The 16879-nt window shown below is 45.0% G+C and overlaps 1 protein-coding gene across 1 annotated transcript; it reads right to left on the minus strand.

The window, feature by feature from the left end:
• Positions 1 to 5998: 5998 nt before the first annotated feature.
• LOC129707880 (fascin-3-like) lies at positions 5999 to 16181 on the minus strand. The gene is made up of 5 exons (XM_055653294.1): positions 15467 to 16181; positions 11258 to 11948; positions 9565 to 9683; positions 7436 to 7595; positions 5999 to 6242 (listed from the first exon to the last, which is right to left on the minus strand). Exons 1-5 carry the CDS (start codon positions 15578 to 15580, stop codon positions 6064 to 6066), a joined length of 1263 nt encoding a protein of 420 aa, XP_055509269.1. The 5' UTR covers positions 15581 to 16181; the 3' UTR covers positions 5999 to 6063.
• Positions 16182 to 16879: the final 698 nt, after the last annotated feature.

Here is a 16879-nt window from a genome sequence, read left to right on the forward strand (position 1 = left end):
ATGGAGTCATCTCCACTTCTGTGGATAAGTGCAACACTAACAACATGTCTTTTCCCTTAGTACACTGCTGTATAAAACATATAATGCAGTGCATGTATCATTAACAGTACAAGGCTCATTTTTCCATTTGCTGACAAGATTTACATTTTATTAGCATATACAATTTTCTTTCACATGCGTAGATGTCTGGGAAGATTTTACTCAGGTTCCAGCTCCTTAATATGCAGTAGCAGATTTGCCTATACAGTGACCTTCCTTCCCAGAGCCATTTTGGTGGCTGCACCGAGCTTCAGTGTCCCTCAGCATGGCAGTCTTGTACTTTGGACAGTGTCGGGCTGAATTATATAGTCAAGGTTACCTCCCATCACTGGCCATCAACTTGGATGAAGAAGCACCTTGATCTGCCTGAAGCTGTCTGCAGTTGCATGCTGCACTCTGATATGTTCCACAGTGCTGTAGTATAGGTGCACTGATGCAGAGGTCATTTGCAGTAAGGGCTATGTGGGGGAAAGCAACAGCATAGAGTCATCCGGCCACTGGGCACTAGTGTAATTAGTTCCCAAACCTCTTGTCAATGGAATGCCTGGGAATGATACATTGATGCCATGGTGACAGAATGTAAATACTTTGCAGTAATTACAATAAAGAACTCTAGTTAATAAATCAAAGCTTCTGGGGCATTAGTTCAGTTACATAAACATATTGCATCACTGTGGCATTTGATGGCCCTGGACAGTTTGTCTACATTGACCATTGACACAAACTCATTATTAGATCGGAGTCCTTATCATTGAAAAGTCGTTGGTTTCATGTTTGTCAAATTTTGTCAAGACTGAGACCCAAACCCACACCTTAAACATTCACACACTCAGGCATCAGCATGGTCTCAGGGGCTACCATTGTCAAATAATACCTTTGGTCCCTTGAGAATGAATAGTCACACTGTACACAACAATCAGACACATAACCAGTTGTGGTGGGCTTTCAGGAACTGTTGGTTGGCCTGAAGACTGGGCGATCACATTGGGAGCTACTGCCACTCTTCCTCAGTCTCCCACAGATAGTAATGGATAGTAGAATGGGCACAGGCATGAGGACGCTCATTGATCCTGGTCTGGATCCAACAACTAGATTGACCCACTCCTTCCTTCATCTGTCTGACAAATTCCCACGTCCCAAACCATCACATTACATTTCCTTATTATGTAAAAGGAGGCTATTTGGCCCATCGAGTCTATGCTGGCTCTCAGAGAAGTTTTATTAATCCTCTACCTAGCAACCCATGTTCTCATATTCCTACCCAGCAAGCAGCTCGTCTTTGGGATGCGGGAGGAAACCGGAGTTCTCAGAGTTCCCACATGATCACAGGGAAAAGATGCAAACTCTATGCAGAGAGGGCGGGAGGTCAGGAATGAACCAGGGTCGCTGGACATGTGAGGCGGTAACTCTACTAGTTGCACTGTGTGCGGTATGTGGTACTTCAAGTTCAAGTGAGTTTATTGTCATGTGTCCCTGATAGGACAATGAAATTCTTGCTTTGCTTCAGCAACAACAGAACATAGTAGGCATTGACTACAAAACACATGAATAAATAAACTGATGAAGTGCAAATAACAGATAATGGGTTATTAATGTTCAGAGTTTTGTCCGAGCCAGGCTTAATAGCCTGATGGCTTTGGGGAAGTAGCTATTCCTGAACCTGGTCGTTGCAGTCTTCAGGCTCCTGTACCTTCTACCTGAAGGTAGCAGGGAGATGAGTGTGTGGCCAGGATGGCACTTGCAGCTATGGCAGTGTAGTAGTTCGATTAACGGATGACTTGGAGTATGTGAATTCAAACGCTGCCATGTTTGGGACTTTGAAGTGTAGATGTAAATCCATTTCAATATAGAGATCCTGAAGCATAATATTGTTGCAAAAACCCAATTATGTCCACACACATTGTTTAGGGAAGGAAATTTGGTGGCACCACATCATCAACTTTTAACCACTGTCTGAAATAGCCAATGAAACTATTCAGTTAACCTTCAGAGGGTCAACACATCCTGACCCTGTTGGTATACACAGTGTTTAAGAAGGAACTGCAGATGCTGGAGAATCGAAGGTTACACAAAAAAGCTGGAGAAACTCAGCGGGTGCAGCAGCATCTATGGAGCGAAGGAAATAGGCAACGTTTTGGGCCGAAACCCTTCTTCAGACTGATCGGGGGCGGGGGTGGGCGGGGACAAGAAAGGAAAAAGGAGGAGGAGCCCGAAAGCTGGGGGATGGGAGGAGACAGCAGGGGGACTGAGGAAGGGGAGGAGACAGCAAGGACTAACAAAATTGGGAGAATTCGAGAATTTGTCCCTTTTCCTCCCCCCTCGATGTTCAAGGACCCAAGCAATCGTTCCAGGTGCGACAGAGGTTTACCTGCATCTCTTCCAACCTCATCTATTGCGTCCGCTGCTCTAGATGTCAGCAGATCTATATCGGTGAGACCAAGCGGAGGTTGGGCGATCGTTTCGCCGAACACCTCCGCTCGGTCCGCAATAACCAAGCTGACCTCCCGGTGGCTCAGCACTTCAACTCCCCCTCCCACTCCGTCTCCGACCTCTCTGTCCTGGGTCTCCTCCATGGCCACAGCGAGCAGCACCGGAAATTGGAGGAACAGCACCTCATATTCCGTTTGGGGAGTCTGCATCCTGGGGGCATGAACATCGAATTCTCCCAATTTTGTTAGTCCTTGCTGTCTCCTCCCCTTCCTCAGTCCCCCTGCTGTCTCCTCCCATCCCCCAACCTTCGGGCTCCTCCTCCTTTTTCCTTTCTTGTCCCCGCCCACCCCGATCAGTCTGAAGAAGGGTTTCGGCCCGAAACGTTGCCTATTTCCTTCACTCCATAGATGCTGCTGCACCCGCTGAGTTTCTCCAGCTTTTTTGTGTAACCCTGACCCTGTTGGTGATGTCCATGTTCAATAAGAGCAATTAAAAATAAATAGATGCATCCCAGTCACAGTCCCACCACATAAAACAGGAAGGAAAAGGGATGTCATTCTGTTGATCTCAGATTAGAACTAGCACTTTCCCGAGCGCCTCTTTACTCACCTGGCCCCTTTTCTTCTGCCACCATGTGCTACTCATGAAGATCGAATTTGGAGAAAAGGGAAATAAATTTGTAAAAATTCATTCCCCTCAATAATTCACCCATTAAAAATTAATGGAGAATTATGAGCACGTATCCATGTGATAAAAGGATCAATTTACATACAGGTTTTATATTGAACAGTGTTTTTGTGGGAGAGAGTAGAATTTCTTCAAAGACCATCAACATCTCTGAACGGGGTGGTGTATAGATTGGCACCCCTCCACCGTTGTTGTCCGAGTTCCTCTGACCTCTCTGTGTCCCCTGAATATACAAAGTAGAATTGAGTTAAAATGTGCCACCATTCCACCCGTCCCCTCCACGTCCGAGCTCAAATTTATAAGGAGCATTTGGTAGAAAAGCGGACTACAGAGGTTTAATAGTTATGACACAGGCTTACAACACTTGCAAGACTTCTTCATAGATCTAAATCAGAGTCTGAAGGATCCGGACCTGAAACATCACCTATCCATTATCCACCTGCTACTGCACCATCTAGCTTTCCAAGTGATCCCTTTGTAGCCTTAGAAAACATTCCACGCTATCCACCACCACACCACCAAATTTTGCCAGCTGCCAACTTACCTCAGTGTGGATAGGATCTAGAATTCCCACAGGTGATCATTGTTGCTAGCTGGGTTGAATATGCCCAGCAAGCCATTGTGGTCGGTGCACAGATAGCAGCCATTGGGAGCTTGGACTGACAGAAGGTTGTCTGAGTGAAGTTTGATGCAGAAATCCAGAGGAACGTCTCCAGAGACAAAAACATTGTCATTGGGTCCCACGGCCCAGTACTTCCCATTGGTCCCTTAGGAATGAAAATGAATATTCATTTTGTGCCCTGATGATTTACAGGATAATCTTACCTGTTGACTATCTTTATTTCATAACAGAAAGAATACAACATTACGAGAAACAGCACAAGATTCCAGCGATTTTCAGCTAAATGGCATGTTCTATCTTGCAAACAAATGGCTAAAGGAAGGATGGCACAATTCGGACAGAGAAAGTTAATTAGCCTGGATAATGCAATGACTTTGCCTCCCCCTGGTAGCATCATTCCTGAACCATGGATTCTCCCTCCTTCCCTGGGCATTATTTCAGTTGTTCAGAGCATCAACATCTGATCAGAGTCCAAGCTAAAGTACCAAACACACATTCTTTTAATTTTCAAATACCACTTTGGCAATCTTCCAAAGCATCCCTCAGCGATACTTTTGGTTACCTGCAGACTTGATTATTCCAATGCCTTCTTGATTCCCTTTCAATTTTCTCACAAATGAGCTTATCAACAACCCTGTTAACAACCCTTATCAACATCCTGGCAACACACTCATCTCTCCGCTGCCATCAGGTAGAAGGTACGGGAGCCTGAAATCTACAACATCCACTTCTTCCCCACAGCCATCAGACGATTAAACACAACTTCAAACAAACTCTGAACTATAACAGCCTATTGCATTTTATCTGTTTATTTATGTGTGTGTATATATATATATATATATTCTGTGGTATATGGACACACTGATCTGTTCTGTATTTATGCCTACAATATTCTGTTGTGCTGCAGTAAGCAAGAATTTCATTGTCCTATCTGGGACACATGACAATAAACTCTCTTGACTTGACTTGACTGTTGCACGTAGCCCAATTTGCAATACATTTCTCCCATCCTTCACTCCATATTCATCTTGTGGTTAAAATTCTTGTATGGCGTCACCTGTTTCTACTCTCCCTTAGTTTTACAAACCTCCAAGATCTTCTTTCTCACCCTCCAGCCCCTTCCCCTGTGATACACTGTTGCACACAGGCTTCCAATCTCTCCACCTTCCATTACCAAGTTAATTTGCCCACATAATACATTTGGGGTAATCAGGAATCCTACATGCAGTGTTCATTAATGTGTAATGGCAATGCTGAAAAAATAATCAAGAATAATGGAATGTTAACTTTTAAGTTTCAATGGCTGGAATAACAAAGAGAGTGCATTTTGCCACAGCTCTAGAAAGCTCTGATTAGGCTCTATCTGAAAAGTTTCAGGCTCACATCCCAGACATTACAGATTTTCTCAAATGAGACGTGGACATAAAGAGCTAGTTTACCAGTTTTGACATATTTAAGAATGAAAGAATCAAAATATTGCATTATTATATTATCCACAGAGAAGTGGCTGAACATAAATGAGTTACAAACATTATCTAGAGGATCATTGGCTAAAAGACCCGGGCAAATGCCTCACAGCTACATTGACCCGGGTTTGAATCTAATCTGTTGATCTGCTCTGTTTGTGTGGAGTTTGCATGCTCTCCCTTTGACTGCATGGATTTCCCCAGTTTCATCCCACACGCCAAAGACAAACCAGGCTCAAGGTTAATTAATTAAACTACTCTGATTGTATGTGAGATTTAAGAGAATCAGGGTGAAATTGATGAGCAAATGATAAAGGTTGAAAGGAAATTAATAGGAGTTCTCTGAGATCTGGCTTAGATACAATGGGCTAAATGGCCACTGTCTGTGTCCGGTCAAAGGGTTATTCATTGAAGAACTTAGAGGGAAAGAAAGGGAAAAGAGTTTAGTTTAGAGATACAATGCGAAAACAGGCCCTTCGGTCCACAGAGTCTGTGTTGACCAGTGTTCCCCGCACACTAACACTATCTTACACACGGGACAATTTGGACAATTTACAATTTTTATCAGGCCAATTAACCTGCAAACTTGCATGTCTTTGGAGCGTGGCAGGAAACCAGAGCATGCGGAGAAACCTGGTGGGTAATGTTGTGGAGGTGACTGGATTTGTAGGTTGGAAACTCTGGGAAGGATCAAATCTCATGTCAAATTTGTAATCAGTCTGAGTCAGCCTCTGAGCAGCTAGGGAGCGAGATAGTGGAGAGGGGATGGAGTTTGTTGCAAGGGTATCAAGGGTTTTTTGACAATGTGGGGTGAACCGGTCACTTGCCTTGGAAATGACAGAATCCTCCTTTGCAAAGAGTCAGTAGGATGATTTCATACTTGCTCTGGCTGCATCGTAGCTGGGCTGAATGGAAATCGGTGGCGATGTACCCACATTTACCACGGAGGATGAGAAAAGGGCGGTTCATCAGCCTCAGAATGAACTCTTCATTTGGTCCTGAAACAGAGCCCCAGAGACAGTCATCGGGAAGCCAATTCAAGGTATAGGTCCATCACATGCCCCTACAGCCCAGTAATCCACAATATCCAGCAGCTCAGCATTACAAAGGGGCGTTGCAGAGTCGGACAGGTTTACTGATTGGAATTTTGGAGAACCACAACTGCCTCTAAATGATGATAATGATCTGGACTCTCACATACACACTGGCAGACCACACAAAGCATAAGAAAGGGGAAACTATAGAATTTGGCACAGCATGAGATAGTCAGAAAGTTATAAAGCATGGAGACAAGCCATTCAACCCACCCAGGCCCTCGTTGACCATCAAACACTCATCAACGTGACTGGCCTTGGAGGGGAGAATGCTCCTCAAACTGCAGAGCATCGTCGACAATACAGCTCACCCCCTCCATGACACACTGGTCATCCTGAGGAATACCTTCAGCAACAGACTGGTTCCACCAAGATGCAGTATAGAATGCCACAGGAGATCCTTTTTCCCTGTGGCAATCAAAGTTTACAACTCCTACTCTTTTTGTCATGGGGTTGACTGACCCCCCTCTTCCCCTCTCTTCCCCCCCTCCCCCTCACTCCCCCCACTCCCCCCCTTCCCCCTCTCTTCCCCCCCCCCCCCTTCCCCCCTCTCTTCCCCCCCCCTTCCCCCCTTCCCTCTCTCCCCCCCCTTCCCCCTCTCTTCCCCTCCCCTTCCCCTTCTCTTCCCCCCGCTTCCCTCCCCCCCCTTTCCCCTTCATCCTCTCTCCCCCCCTTCCCCTCTTCTTCCCCCTCTCTTCCCCCGCTCTCCCCCTTTCTCTCCTCCCCCCCTCCTCCAATCTTTGCACATTCCAATCCTTTCCACTTGTCACTTTAATTTCATGTTTCATATATCTTGTGGTTCATGACTGTTGGCAGACCAATTTCCCTCCTGGGATAAATAAAGTTCTATTTTATCGTATAATACATTCACCCTACGCTAATTCAATTTTAGTCTCGCATATGCTCTCTCCAGAAGACTTAAACAACTGTTGAACAATGTTCACTGTGTGGGCAGTACTAGGATTGTGATCTGATAATCTGAAGTCACCCATATGAGGAACATTCTTTCACTGAACATGGGCGAGAGGAGAAGGTGAGAAAAGGAGTCGAGTGACAATAGATCCAATAATAACCAGTTGGACTAAAGTCTTGCTTACCTGGCTGTTCAGCAGTGGCTATCATCTGTCCAATGGGTTTCATTGTCAGGTAGAGTTTGTTTGCAGCTTGTAACCTTACTTTGCCTTTGTTCCACTCCAGGGTGAAGTAAGTTGTCTTCTCGCTGTCATTCCCATTCGCCAGGATGTTGGCTGGTCTCCTCTGCTCAAAAAGACAAGTCACTATTTATATTTAAAGATCATTAACTTCAGATCTTAATGGTATTTTAATAGATCACATTGCTTCAGGACAATAGGTGCAGGAGCAGGCCATTTGGCCCTTCGAGCCAGCACCGCCATTCATTGTGATCATGGCTGATCATCCACAATCAGTACCACGTTCCTGCCTTCTCCCCATATCCCCTGAATGATAAATCCCTTCAGGATTTCTGCAGCTGTCCATGCTGTCATAGCCATTGAAGTTTGGACGGGACTTGCTTAGGTACCAAAACCAGCCTTCTGCTGAATTCTAAGCACACCACACCAGCCCACTGTGAACTTTATTGCCCCTGGGCTAACGTACACCTGGACCCATTCACCAATCTCCCTCCCTACAATTGCTGATCTGCTTTCTGCCTTCCTGTCTGAGAATGCCTTGATGTAGGATTCCCATTGTTTGTCGGTTGTGACCTCAGATTTTCCCTTTCACTGGACCACAATCCAGCCCACATCCCTCCATTATCGGGGCATGTGCTGAATGCCAACTTTAAAATAAAGTTGTTGGCTCTGCCGGTGAAGCTTGAGGTTAATCATGTCCTCTACTTCCAACTTTCCTGCCTCCCTCCTTCCAGCACTCCCGCCCGCCTCTTCACATCTCTGATCTTTATTTCCTGTAAATATGTGAACATACTCTTTTTAGTTTAGAGAGACAGTATGGAAACAGGCCCTTCAGCCTACGCTGACCATTGATCACCCTTGCACCCAGTTCTGTTGGCCTACTGTCACATCCATTGGACTTCTCCTATTCCTACACACAACTGAGCATTGGCAAAGAGAACAGGAGTTAATTGTGTTCTAAGGGGTATAGCATTAAGTCACTTTACAAGGTTTTTCTTTGTTGCAGGTTATTTTCCAGGGTTTCCTTGTCTATTGGCAAGATGGAAGGGGGAAGATGGAGTCTCAGAATGACAAGAAACTTACTGAAATCATTTTGAACATTAGTATTTCTAAAGGTAAAGATACAAGGAGTGTTTTAAAAAAAAAAAGCCACATTTGCAATCAAACTGGAAATGCAAGAACTCTAAGACTCTGCAGTTAAAAGGTTTTTCTTTAGTTTGGTTTAGTTTAGAGATACGGCGCGGAAACATGGGCCCACCGTGTCCACGCCGACCAGTATCCCCACGCATTAACACCATCCTATACCCATAGGGACAATTTTTACATTTACCAAGCCAATTAACCTACAAACCTGTACGTCTTTGGAGTGTGGGAGGAAACCGAAGATCTCGGAGAAAACCCATGCAGGTCACGGGGGGAATGTACAATCACACTACAGACAGCATCCGTTGTCGGGATCGAACCCGGGTCTCCGGCGCTGCGTTCGCTCTAAGGCAGCAACTCTACCACTGCGCCACCGTGACATTATTGTACGAACACTGAATTTTCACTTCAGATTATCCTCACCCCTGGTGTTCTTCCACACACACTCATCTGTCCACTTAGCTTTATTTTACCTTTGATCATGTATGGATCTTGTTCAAAGGTCTAATGAATATCTTTGTCAGTGCAAAGGAGTCTTTATCACAGTATCAACGATAGGTTGAGAGATCTAACCAATGGTTTATGTTAGGCCTGCCAGGTCAGAGACAGCAGGAAGACAGAATTACACCACCTGCAAGATCACCTCCAAGACACCTCCCAATTTGGAAATGGATTGCTTTGTGTTCATCATCATTGGGTTTAAATTCTAGAATTTGTCAGGAATTAAATTCATGGAATTAAGTAAAAAGATCTAAAACAAAAATATTAGTATTAGCAATGGTGATTGTGAAACTGTTGGCTTGTTGTAAAAAGCCTGCCTGGTCACTTAGCTCATAAAATATATTCAGCATCAGTCAAAATCTGAATGACTCCACCAGACAACACATGCCAATGCTGTGTTGAAGCTATTGCAACGGTACCATGTAACACACCTGCACCAGAAGCTGTCCAGTTATTGTTCGTAATCTAACACAGTCCCTATTCAGGTTGGATTCATATTGGAAAAGCGAGAGCTCTGTGATATTCTCAGAACGGGCATAAACTTCTACTCCTAGGAGAAAAGAGAATTCAGTAATCATTAACTTGTAATATTCTTATTAGTGTATTAGTGGTAAATAAGGCATATGGTATACTTGCCTTCACGAGTTGGGACAATGGGTACAAGAGTCAGGAAGTCACGATGCAGCTTTATAGGACTTTGGTTCAGCTACATTTGGAGAATTGAGTGCAGTCAATAGACAATAGACAATAGGTGCAGGAGTAGGCCATTTGGCCCTTCGAGCCAGCACCGGCATTCAATGTGATCATGGCTGATCATCCCCAATCAGTACCCCGTTCCTGCCTTCTCCCCATATCCCCTGACTTCGCTATTTTTAAGAGCCCTATCTAGCTCTCTCTTGAAAGCATCCAGAGAACCTGCCTCCACTGTCCTCTGAGGCAGAGAATTCCACAGACTCACCACTCTCTGTGAGAAAAAGTGTTTCCTCGTCTCCGTTCTAAATGGCTTACTCCTACATCTGAGATAAAAATGTAGTCGGTGACAGCAAGACTGATCGGAGAACTGGGAAGGGGGAGGGATAGAGGGCGAGGGAAAGCAAGGGCTATTTGAAGTTAGAAAAGTCAATGTTCATACCACTGGGGTGTAAGCTGCCCAAGCAAAATATATGGTGCTGTTCCTCCTCCAATATGCGATTCATGTGATGCACAGCTTCTGCCATCCACGTAACCCTTTTGTACCTCGTTCAATGACACATACATCTGCTCACCCACCACCTGCATTACCTGACTGCCCACATAGTGAAAAGGTGTGCACGTTTGCCTACAATCCATACTCCTTGCTATCGCCTTGCAGGTCCTGGGTTTGCCTGCAAGAGATGTATAACCAGACCAAAACTCACGCTCTAATTCTGTGTTATTTTGAACACCACTTCCTTCCTGGAACTTTCTAACGCTTTCCCGAACATTTAAACGTCCTTTAAATGTAAACAAAATCAGCCTGAAACAGTCGAGGTTTAAGAGCAATAACAGCAGTGGGATGAAGTGGGATGTGAGGGAACTCTTGTGCAACACCACGTCAGCATTAGCACAGGCTAGCTGGCCCAAGTGACGTGTTTTTGTGCTCTGGTGGGAAAATGGACTGACTGGTTCTTCCTACAGAATGCCAGCGTGAAACTGGTGGCCTGAATGGCCTCTTTTCATGACATCATGATTCTGTGACAATCTCTATTAGAAACCTTGAGCACATAACTTATGCCCCTGTCCCACTTGGGAAACCTGAACGGAAACCTCTGGAGAATTTGCGCCCCACCCAAGGTTTCCCTGCAGTTCCCGGAGGTTGCAGGTGGTTGCCGGAGGTTGCAGGTAGTGGAAGCAGGTAGTGAGACTGACAAAAACACCCGGGAACCACCGGGAACCGCACGGAAACCTTAGGTGGGGCGCAAAGTTTCCAGAGGTTTCCATTCAGGTTTCCTAAGTGGGACAGGGGCAATGTAAACAGAAACCCAAAACTCTACTCCAAACACAAAATAGTGATAAATACCCAAAAGAACTGTATATACCAGTTTCTAGAATAAATTAGAAATTGAACACTACAGCTGTGCATGTTTAACCTTCCAGATTTCTCACCATAATTAATTGTCACATATTTGTTTGAACAGGTCTTCAGTGTGATCCAAGGCTTGGGTCTCTTGATGATGAAAACAGCCTCCATGCCTGATGGACACATTCCCGCTGAGAGAAGACCCGACCTTGAGTGAGGGAACAGGATGCCTTTCTCTCCAGCAGACAAGGTCATCATGTAACCGGCCTTCAGATGCAGAACAAAAGCTGTCTGCTTTGAGGGTTTGCTAAGCAGCTGACCTTCGGTGGTCAGGTAACTTAAGTCACTTGTTTGGAGATGGTACTTCCCGTGGTCAAAATGAAATAAGAAGATGCATTCTTCGGAGAAGGGAGCGGAGGCCTCAGCAATGGCCTGGCCTTGGGTATAGTGCATCCGCACATAGGACTTGGATTGGAGGTGGTACAGTGCAATTTGCGGATGCATGCTTAGATGTGGGATCCATTGCTGAGGGTTGGTTGCATCCTTCTGTGAACAGAAGACTTTATCTACATTACTCACAAGATAAGTTCCAAGCCTTAGGGATTTGAAGACCCAAGATCCATTTGACTGGTATTCCAAGAGAAACAAACTCAGCTCATTAGAAGGACCACATTTCATGGAGCCATTTATGTCGGGCTGCAGGGTCATTCCATTAAATGCATGCAGTTCGACCAGGACCTGAAGACCTTCTGTTGACTTGAATTTCACATCCCAGATCTGTACGATGGAAAACAAGAGACACATTTTAGTTTTGGTTACTTGCCTTTCCAATTCAATCGCAATAATCGCCTGCAATCCAATTCCTAGTACGCAACACAGCTTCCTAGTCCAACTTTCAATGTTTCAAGGTTTCAAGGTTTCAAGGTCAGTTTATAGTCACTTTTACCAATTAAGGTACAGTGAATTTCAAATTACCATACGCCATACCAAAAAAAAACGCAACAAGACACACAACAACATGGACGTTAACATCCAAGACAAGACAAGACAAGAGACATTCATTGTCAAATGGACCAATTGGTACAGTGAAATTTGTGGTCACCATACAGACATAGAATAATATAAAGAACACAGAACACGATAGTCTTTAACACAAACATCCCCACGCAGCAGTATCAAAGTTGTCCACTGTGAGGGAAGGCAACAAAATTCAGTCATCCACCTCTTTGATGTTCTTTGATGTTCCCCCGTGGTCGGGGCCTCCCGAGCCCTCCGCAGTCGCCGCTACGGGCAGCCCGATGTTCAGGCCCTCTCGCCAGGATGATGGAAACATAGAAACATAGAAACATAGTAAATAGGTGCAGGAGTCGGCCCTTCGGACCTTCGAGCCTGCACCACCATTCAATAATGATCATGGCTGGTCATCCAACTCAGTATCCCGTACCTGCCTTCTCTCCATACCCCCTGATCCCTTTAGCCACAAGGGCCACATCTAACTCCCTCTTAAATATAGCCAATGAACTGGCCTCAACTACATTCTGTGGCAGAGAATTCCAGAGATTCATCATTCTCTGTGTAAAAAATGTTTTTCTCATCTCAGTCCTAAAAGATTTCCCCTTTATCCTTAAAGACCGACTTTGGGAGTTCCAAGCTGCAGGTGCTTCGACCTTCCCAACGCGGGAGAACTCTGACGTCGGAACGGAAGAACATCCTCAGTGGCTTGGACCTCTGTATCGGCCACTCCGAATCACCGCAGAGGGTTCCCCGCGTTCCTCGCTGTGATGGAAGGCAATAAAGTCCAATCTTCTTCCTCTTTTATTCTCCCGCAATCGGGACAGCCGAACCATCCGCGGTCGGGGCGACGGTAACCCTCGCAGCCCGTGGTTGAAGCCCCTGCGTCGGGGCATTCGAAGTTCTTGCGTCGGGGCGATCGAGTCTCCCACGTCGGGGAGGTCGAAGCACCTGCGGCTTGGAGCTCCCGAAGTCAGTCTCTAACCAGATACCACGATTTCCACGATGTTAAAGTCCGCAGGCTCCCATGGTTTGAACCCCAAAGGCGATCCCTGACAGGGATTGCGAGCGCCGTGATGTCAAGTCTGCAGGCTGCCACGGTGGAGCTCTCGAATTGGGCCTCCAGCAAAGGCCGCTAACTCCTCGATGTTAGGCCGCAGTGCGGACGGAGATACGATACGGAAAATAATCACATCTCCGTTGAGGTAAGAGATTAGAAAAAGTTTCCCCAACTCCCCCCTCCCCCCACAAATAAAACAAACGAGAACACGAAAAACATACATTTAACATACAGACAACAAAGAAGGAAGGGGCAGGCAGACTGTTGGCGAGGCAGCCATTGTTGGCAACACCCAGTGGTCAATAGCCACCGTGCTTCACATCCATGTCGGCAACAACAATGCATCAGTACCCAGCTCAATGGCTATTATTATTATTCATGTGCTGGCTGGGACAATGATATCCATACACTATTTAGCGCTACACGTGACAATAATAAACTAAACTATACTAAACTTACAGATAGAGGAGTTGTCACAGTTCAATGCTATACTGATCCCAGAGATAAGCATTTTCCAAAGATAGACACAAAATGTTGGAGTAACCCAGCGGGACAGGCAGCACCTCTGGAGAGAAGGAATAGGTGACGTTTCGGGTCGAGACCCTTCTTCAGACTAGAGGGGGAGCAGCGAGAGTAGGTGTTGCAGAAGAGAACTTCTTCAAAGTAGACATACCTTGAGGAGATTTCGCAGTGGAGCAGAAGAAATGTTTAGGAATGAACCCCAGATGCTGGTTTAAACCGAAAATAGACACAAAATGCTGGAGTATTTCAGCAGGACTGGCAACATCTCGAGAGAAAAGGAATGGGTGACGTTGTGTCTATCTTCGGTTTAAACCAGCATCAGCAGTTCCGTCCTACGCATTTTCCAAAGCAGGCTCCAGTTATCCCCTCCCCCCATCTTGAATGAAGCATTTGAATTCACGTTAAATGATTTAATATTTATATCTCTCCTTTTGAACACGCCTAGAAATGGAAACTTTGTCTACACGATCTACTCAAAGTGCTTTATATCTTTAAATAAGTTGTTCAGCCTTTTATTTTCTAAGGCATCTATTCTCACAGTTATAACTTTTTGATTGACATGGAATCTTATAAAGGAAGAGCATCGGAGGTGACTCTTCAGCCCATCATGTTGGTGCTTTGACAGATCTATCCAAATAGTCTTGCATCCAGGTTAAAATAACTTGATCTGGAAAAATATTCTCATTCAAGTGCCTCGGGTGCTATCATTTTATCCTGAATCTTTGCCTCGTGTTTTTCACCATTCCGACATGAGAACCATCTTCTCCTATTTACGCAACGCTTCATGACGTTAAACACTTAATTATCTATTCAAGGATCTCTGCTGATCCCAACCCCACCCCAAGGCTCCATGTAATTGGAACCCCCTTGTCCCCCAGTATCAGTACAACAAACCTTCTCTGCATTGAAATTCTTTCTGAACTGTTATGACACAGAAATAAATACTCGCTGGAGAACAGGAAGGGGAGGTGCGATCAGCATTTTTATAAAATATTTTTTCACAAATTCCTCATTTTATATTTCCATAAGCCGTAAATCCCTTATGCTTTCCCAAAAAAATGTATTGTCTCGGATTTTCCATTATGCTCTCCTTTCCCTGAAGATCAAAGCTTGTGTTACTGATACACAAGTCCTCAGACACCTTCAAGTCCATCAAATTAATTTAATTGCGCAGGGCATCACATCGAAGCCTGCTTTATTGTTATTTTTATTAGAAGTAAGTACAATAATAAGGTACCATAGGTACCTAGTATATATTGGCATGTTACAATTCATGTACAGCTTCTAAAAAGGAGACAGAAAAAGAATAGAAAATAAATAGAGAAGTGTGTGATATCAGATAGTGAGAAAAGGAAAATGAGAAAAGAAAGAAAATAAAGAGAAAAGAAGCAGATGTAGTAAGCAGAAGAATAAAGGAGAGAAGCCTGTTTTAAACTAAAATCCCTATCAACTTAAACACTGTGGAAGATACTTGCATAATGATCAGAGCTAGAAACTCTGGTTCAATGTGGCTCAACCCTCACTCTCTGCAGTTTAGCAATTCTGATGTTAGGTTAATTATTGCAATTTAAGTTTGAGATTAGTTATACTCAATACAACTCCTGCCTTATCATTGCCCCATGCCAGTCCCTCCAATCTCTCATTCTTTAAAGGTTATATTCAACTATTCCAGTCGCATAACTGTTCATTGTTGCATAGATACCTGTTTTGGACCCAATGATGTTGTCACCAGTGATACATGATTTTTGGATGGCTCAGCAGTCAAGTAGTCTCCACAACTGGTTACCAGCCCAATACTAACATCAGTGCTTGACATGGCAATGATTAATGGCAGTCTTCACACTGCAGTGGTTTAAATCACAAAAACGCCCAATACCAAACTGTTCATGGCTCAGTCTCACCACCAGCAGCCACTGCTTCCACCTCCACCAGGTTTGTGACCTGCTGTACCTTCAGCTGACTTTGCGGCTGTCTTCATGATGTCATAAACAGGAGGGGCAGGTGAGGGAGGCAATGCTATGGTTGTCCAACCAAGGGCACCTCTGGGTACAAGGGCAAGAGGAAAGGGATTTGCCAACGTGATCTGCAGTGATTGTAGAATGAATTAACATGCATGAATCTGGTCAGTGGGTGGCTGATGTGGTGACAAGGGCCGCGGTGGAATTTATTAACAGTGAGGTGAGTGTTAATATATTCTGAATTGAATGGCACGGTGGCGCAGCTGTAGAGTTGCGGCCTTACAGCACCAGGGAACCGGGTTTGATCCTGACTACGGGTGCTGCCTGTACGGAGTTTGTACGTTCGCCCCATGACCGCGTGGGTTTTCCCCATGGGCTCCGGATTCATCCCACACTCCAAAGACGTATAGGTTTGTACGTTGTGTTTAAGAGGGAACTGCAGATGCTGGAGAATCGAAGGTTACACAAAAAAGCTGGAGAAACTCAGCGGGTGCAGCAGCATCTATGGAGCTTCGCTCCATAGATGCTGCTGCACCCGCTGAGTTTCCCTAGGTTTGTACGTTAATTGGCTGCTGTAAAAACTTGTAAATTGTCCCTAGTGTGTAGGATAGTATTAATGTATGGGGATTGCTGGCCAGTGTGGACCTGGGTGGGTTGAGTTCCAGTAAGGTGGTGAACACCACAGCAGCCCCTGAAAGACTGTGACACCAAAAGCTCATGGAAAAGATTGGGAACAAATATTTCCTAAAAAACGGATGGAGTCATTTCCAAGCAAGAAAGTCGCCGGCAGTTGCCTGAAAAATCACCTAAGTGGGACAGGTCCATTACCCTTTTATCAGCCTGCTTTTGATAGTGTCCAAATGACCCAGGCCAGACAATGACCACTTCTGAGAGAGTCTAAGCAGTGACCTCTAACATTCCATCACTGTTAATCCTCTTCCTGACTAGCAGCACCCAAATACAGTGGTTACAAGACCAGGTCACTTGTAAAAACCCAATTACATTCAAGCATCTGAAACAACCCAAGACACAGCAGCTCACTTGACTAACACCCACCCAACACACCGAGTGTTCATTCCCATCAGTGGTGTAACAAGAAAGCAATGGTTTTATACCAAGTTTTAATATGACACCATGCCTCAAAACAACCACCTCCC

This window comes from Leucoraja erinacea, chromosome 22 (assembly GCF_028641065.1).
Source record: "Leucoraja erinacea ecotype New England chromosome 22, Leri_hhj_1, whole genome shotgun sequence".
In the NCBI taxonomy this organism is placed as follows: Eukaryota; Metazoa; Chordata; class Chondrichthyes; order Rajiformes; family Rajidae; genus Leucoraja; species Leucoraja erinaceus.

What these genes read in the sequence shown, in the direction of transcription:
- LOC129707880 (XM_055653294.1), bottom strand. Translation starts at nt 15,580, where the DNA reads ATGTCAAGCACTGATGTTAGTATTGGGCTGGTAACCAGTTGTGGAGAC. An exon ending in CATCATTGGGTCCAAAACAG is followed by an intron (nt 11,949 to 15,466) that starts GTATCTATGCAA and finishes TCCATCGTACAG; the next exon opens with ATCTGGGATGTGAAATTCAA. An exon ending in CTGGACAGCTTCTGGTGCAG is followed by an intron (nt 7,596 to 9,564) that starts GTGTGTTACATG and finishes CTTTTTGAGCAG; the next exon opens with AGGAGACCAGCCAACATCCT.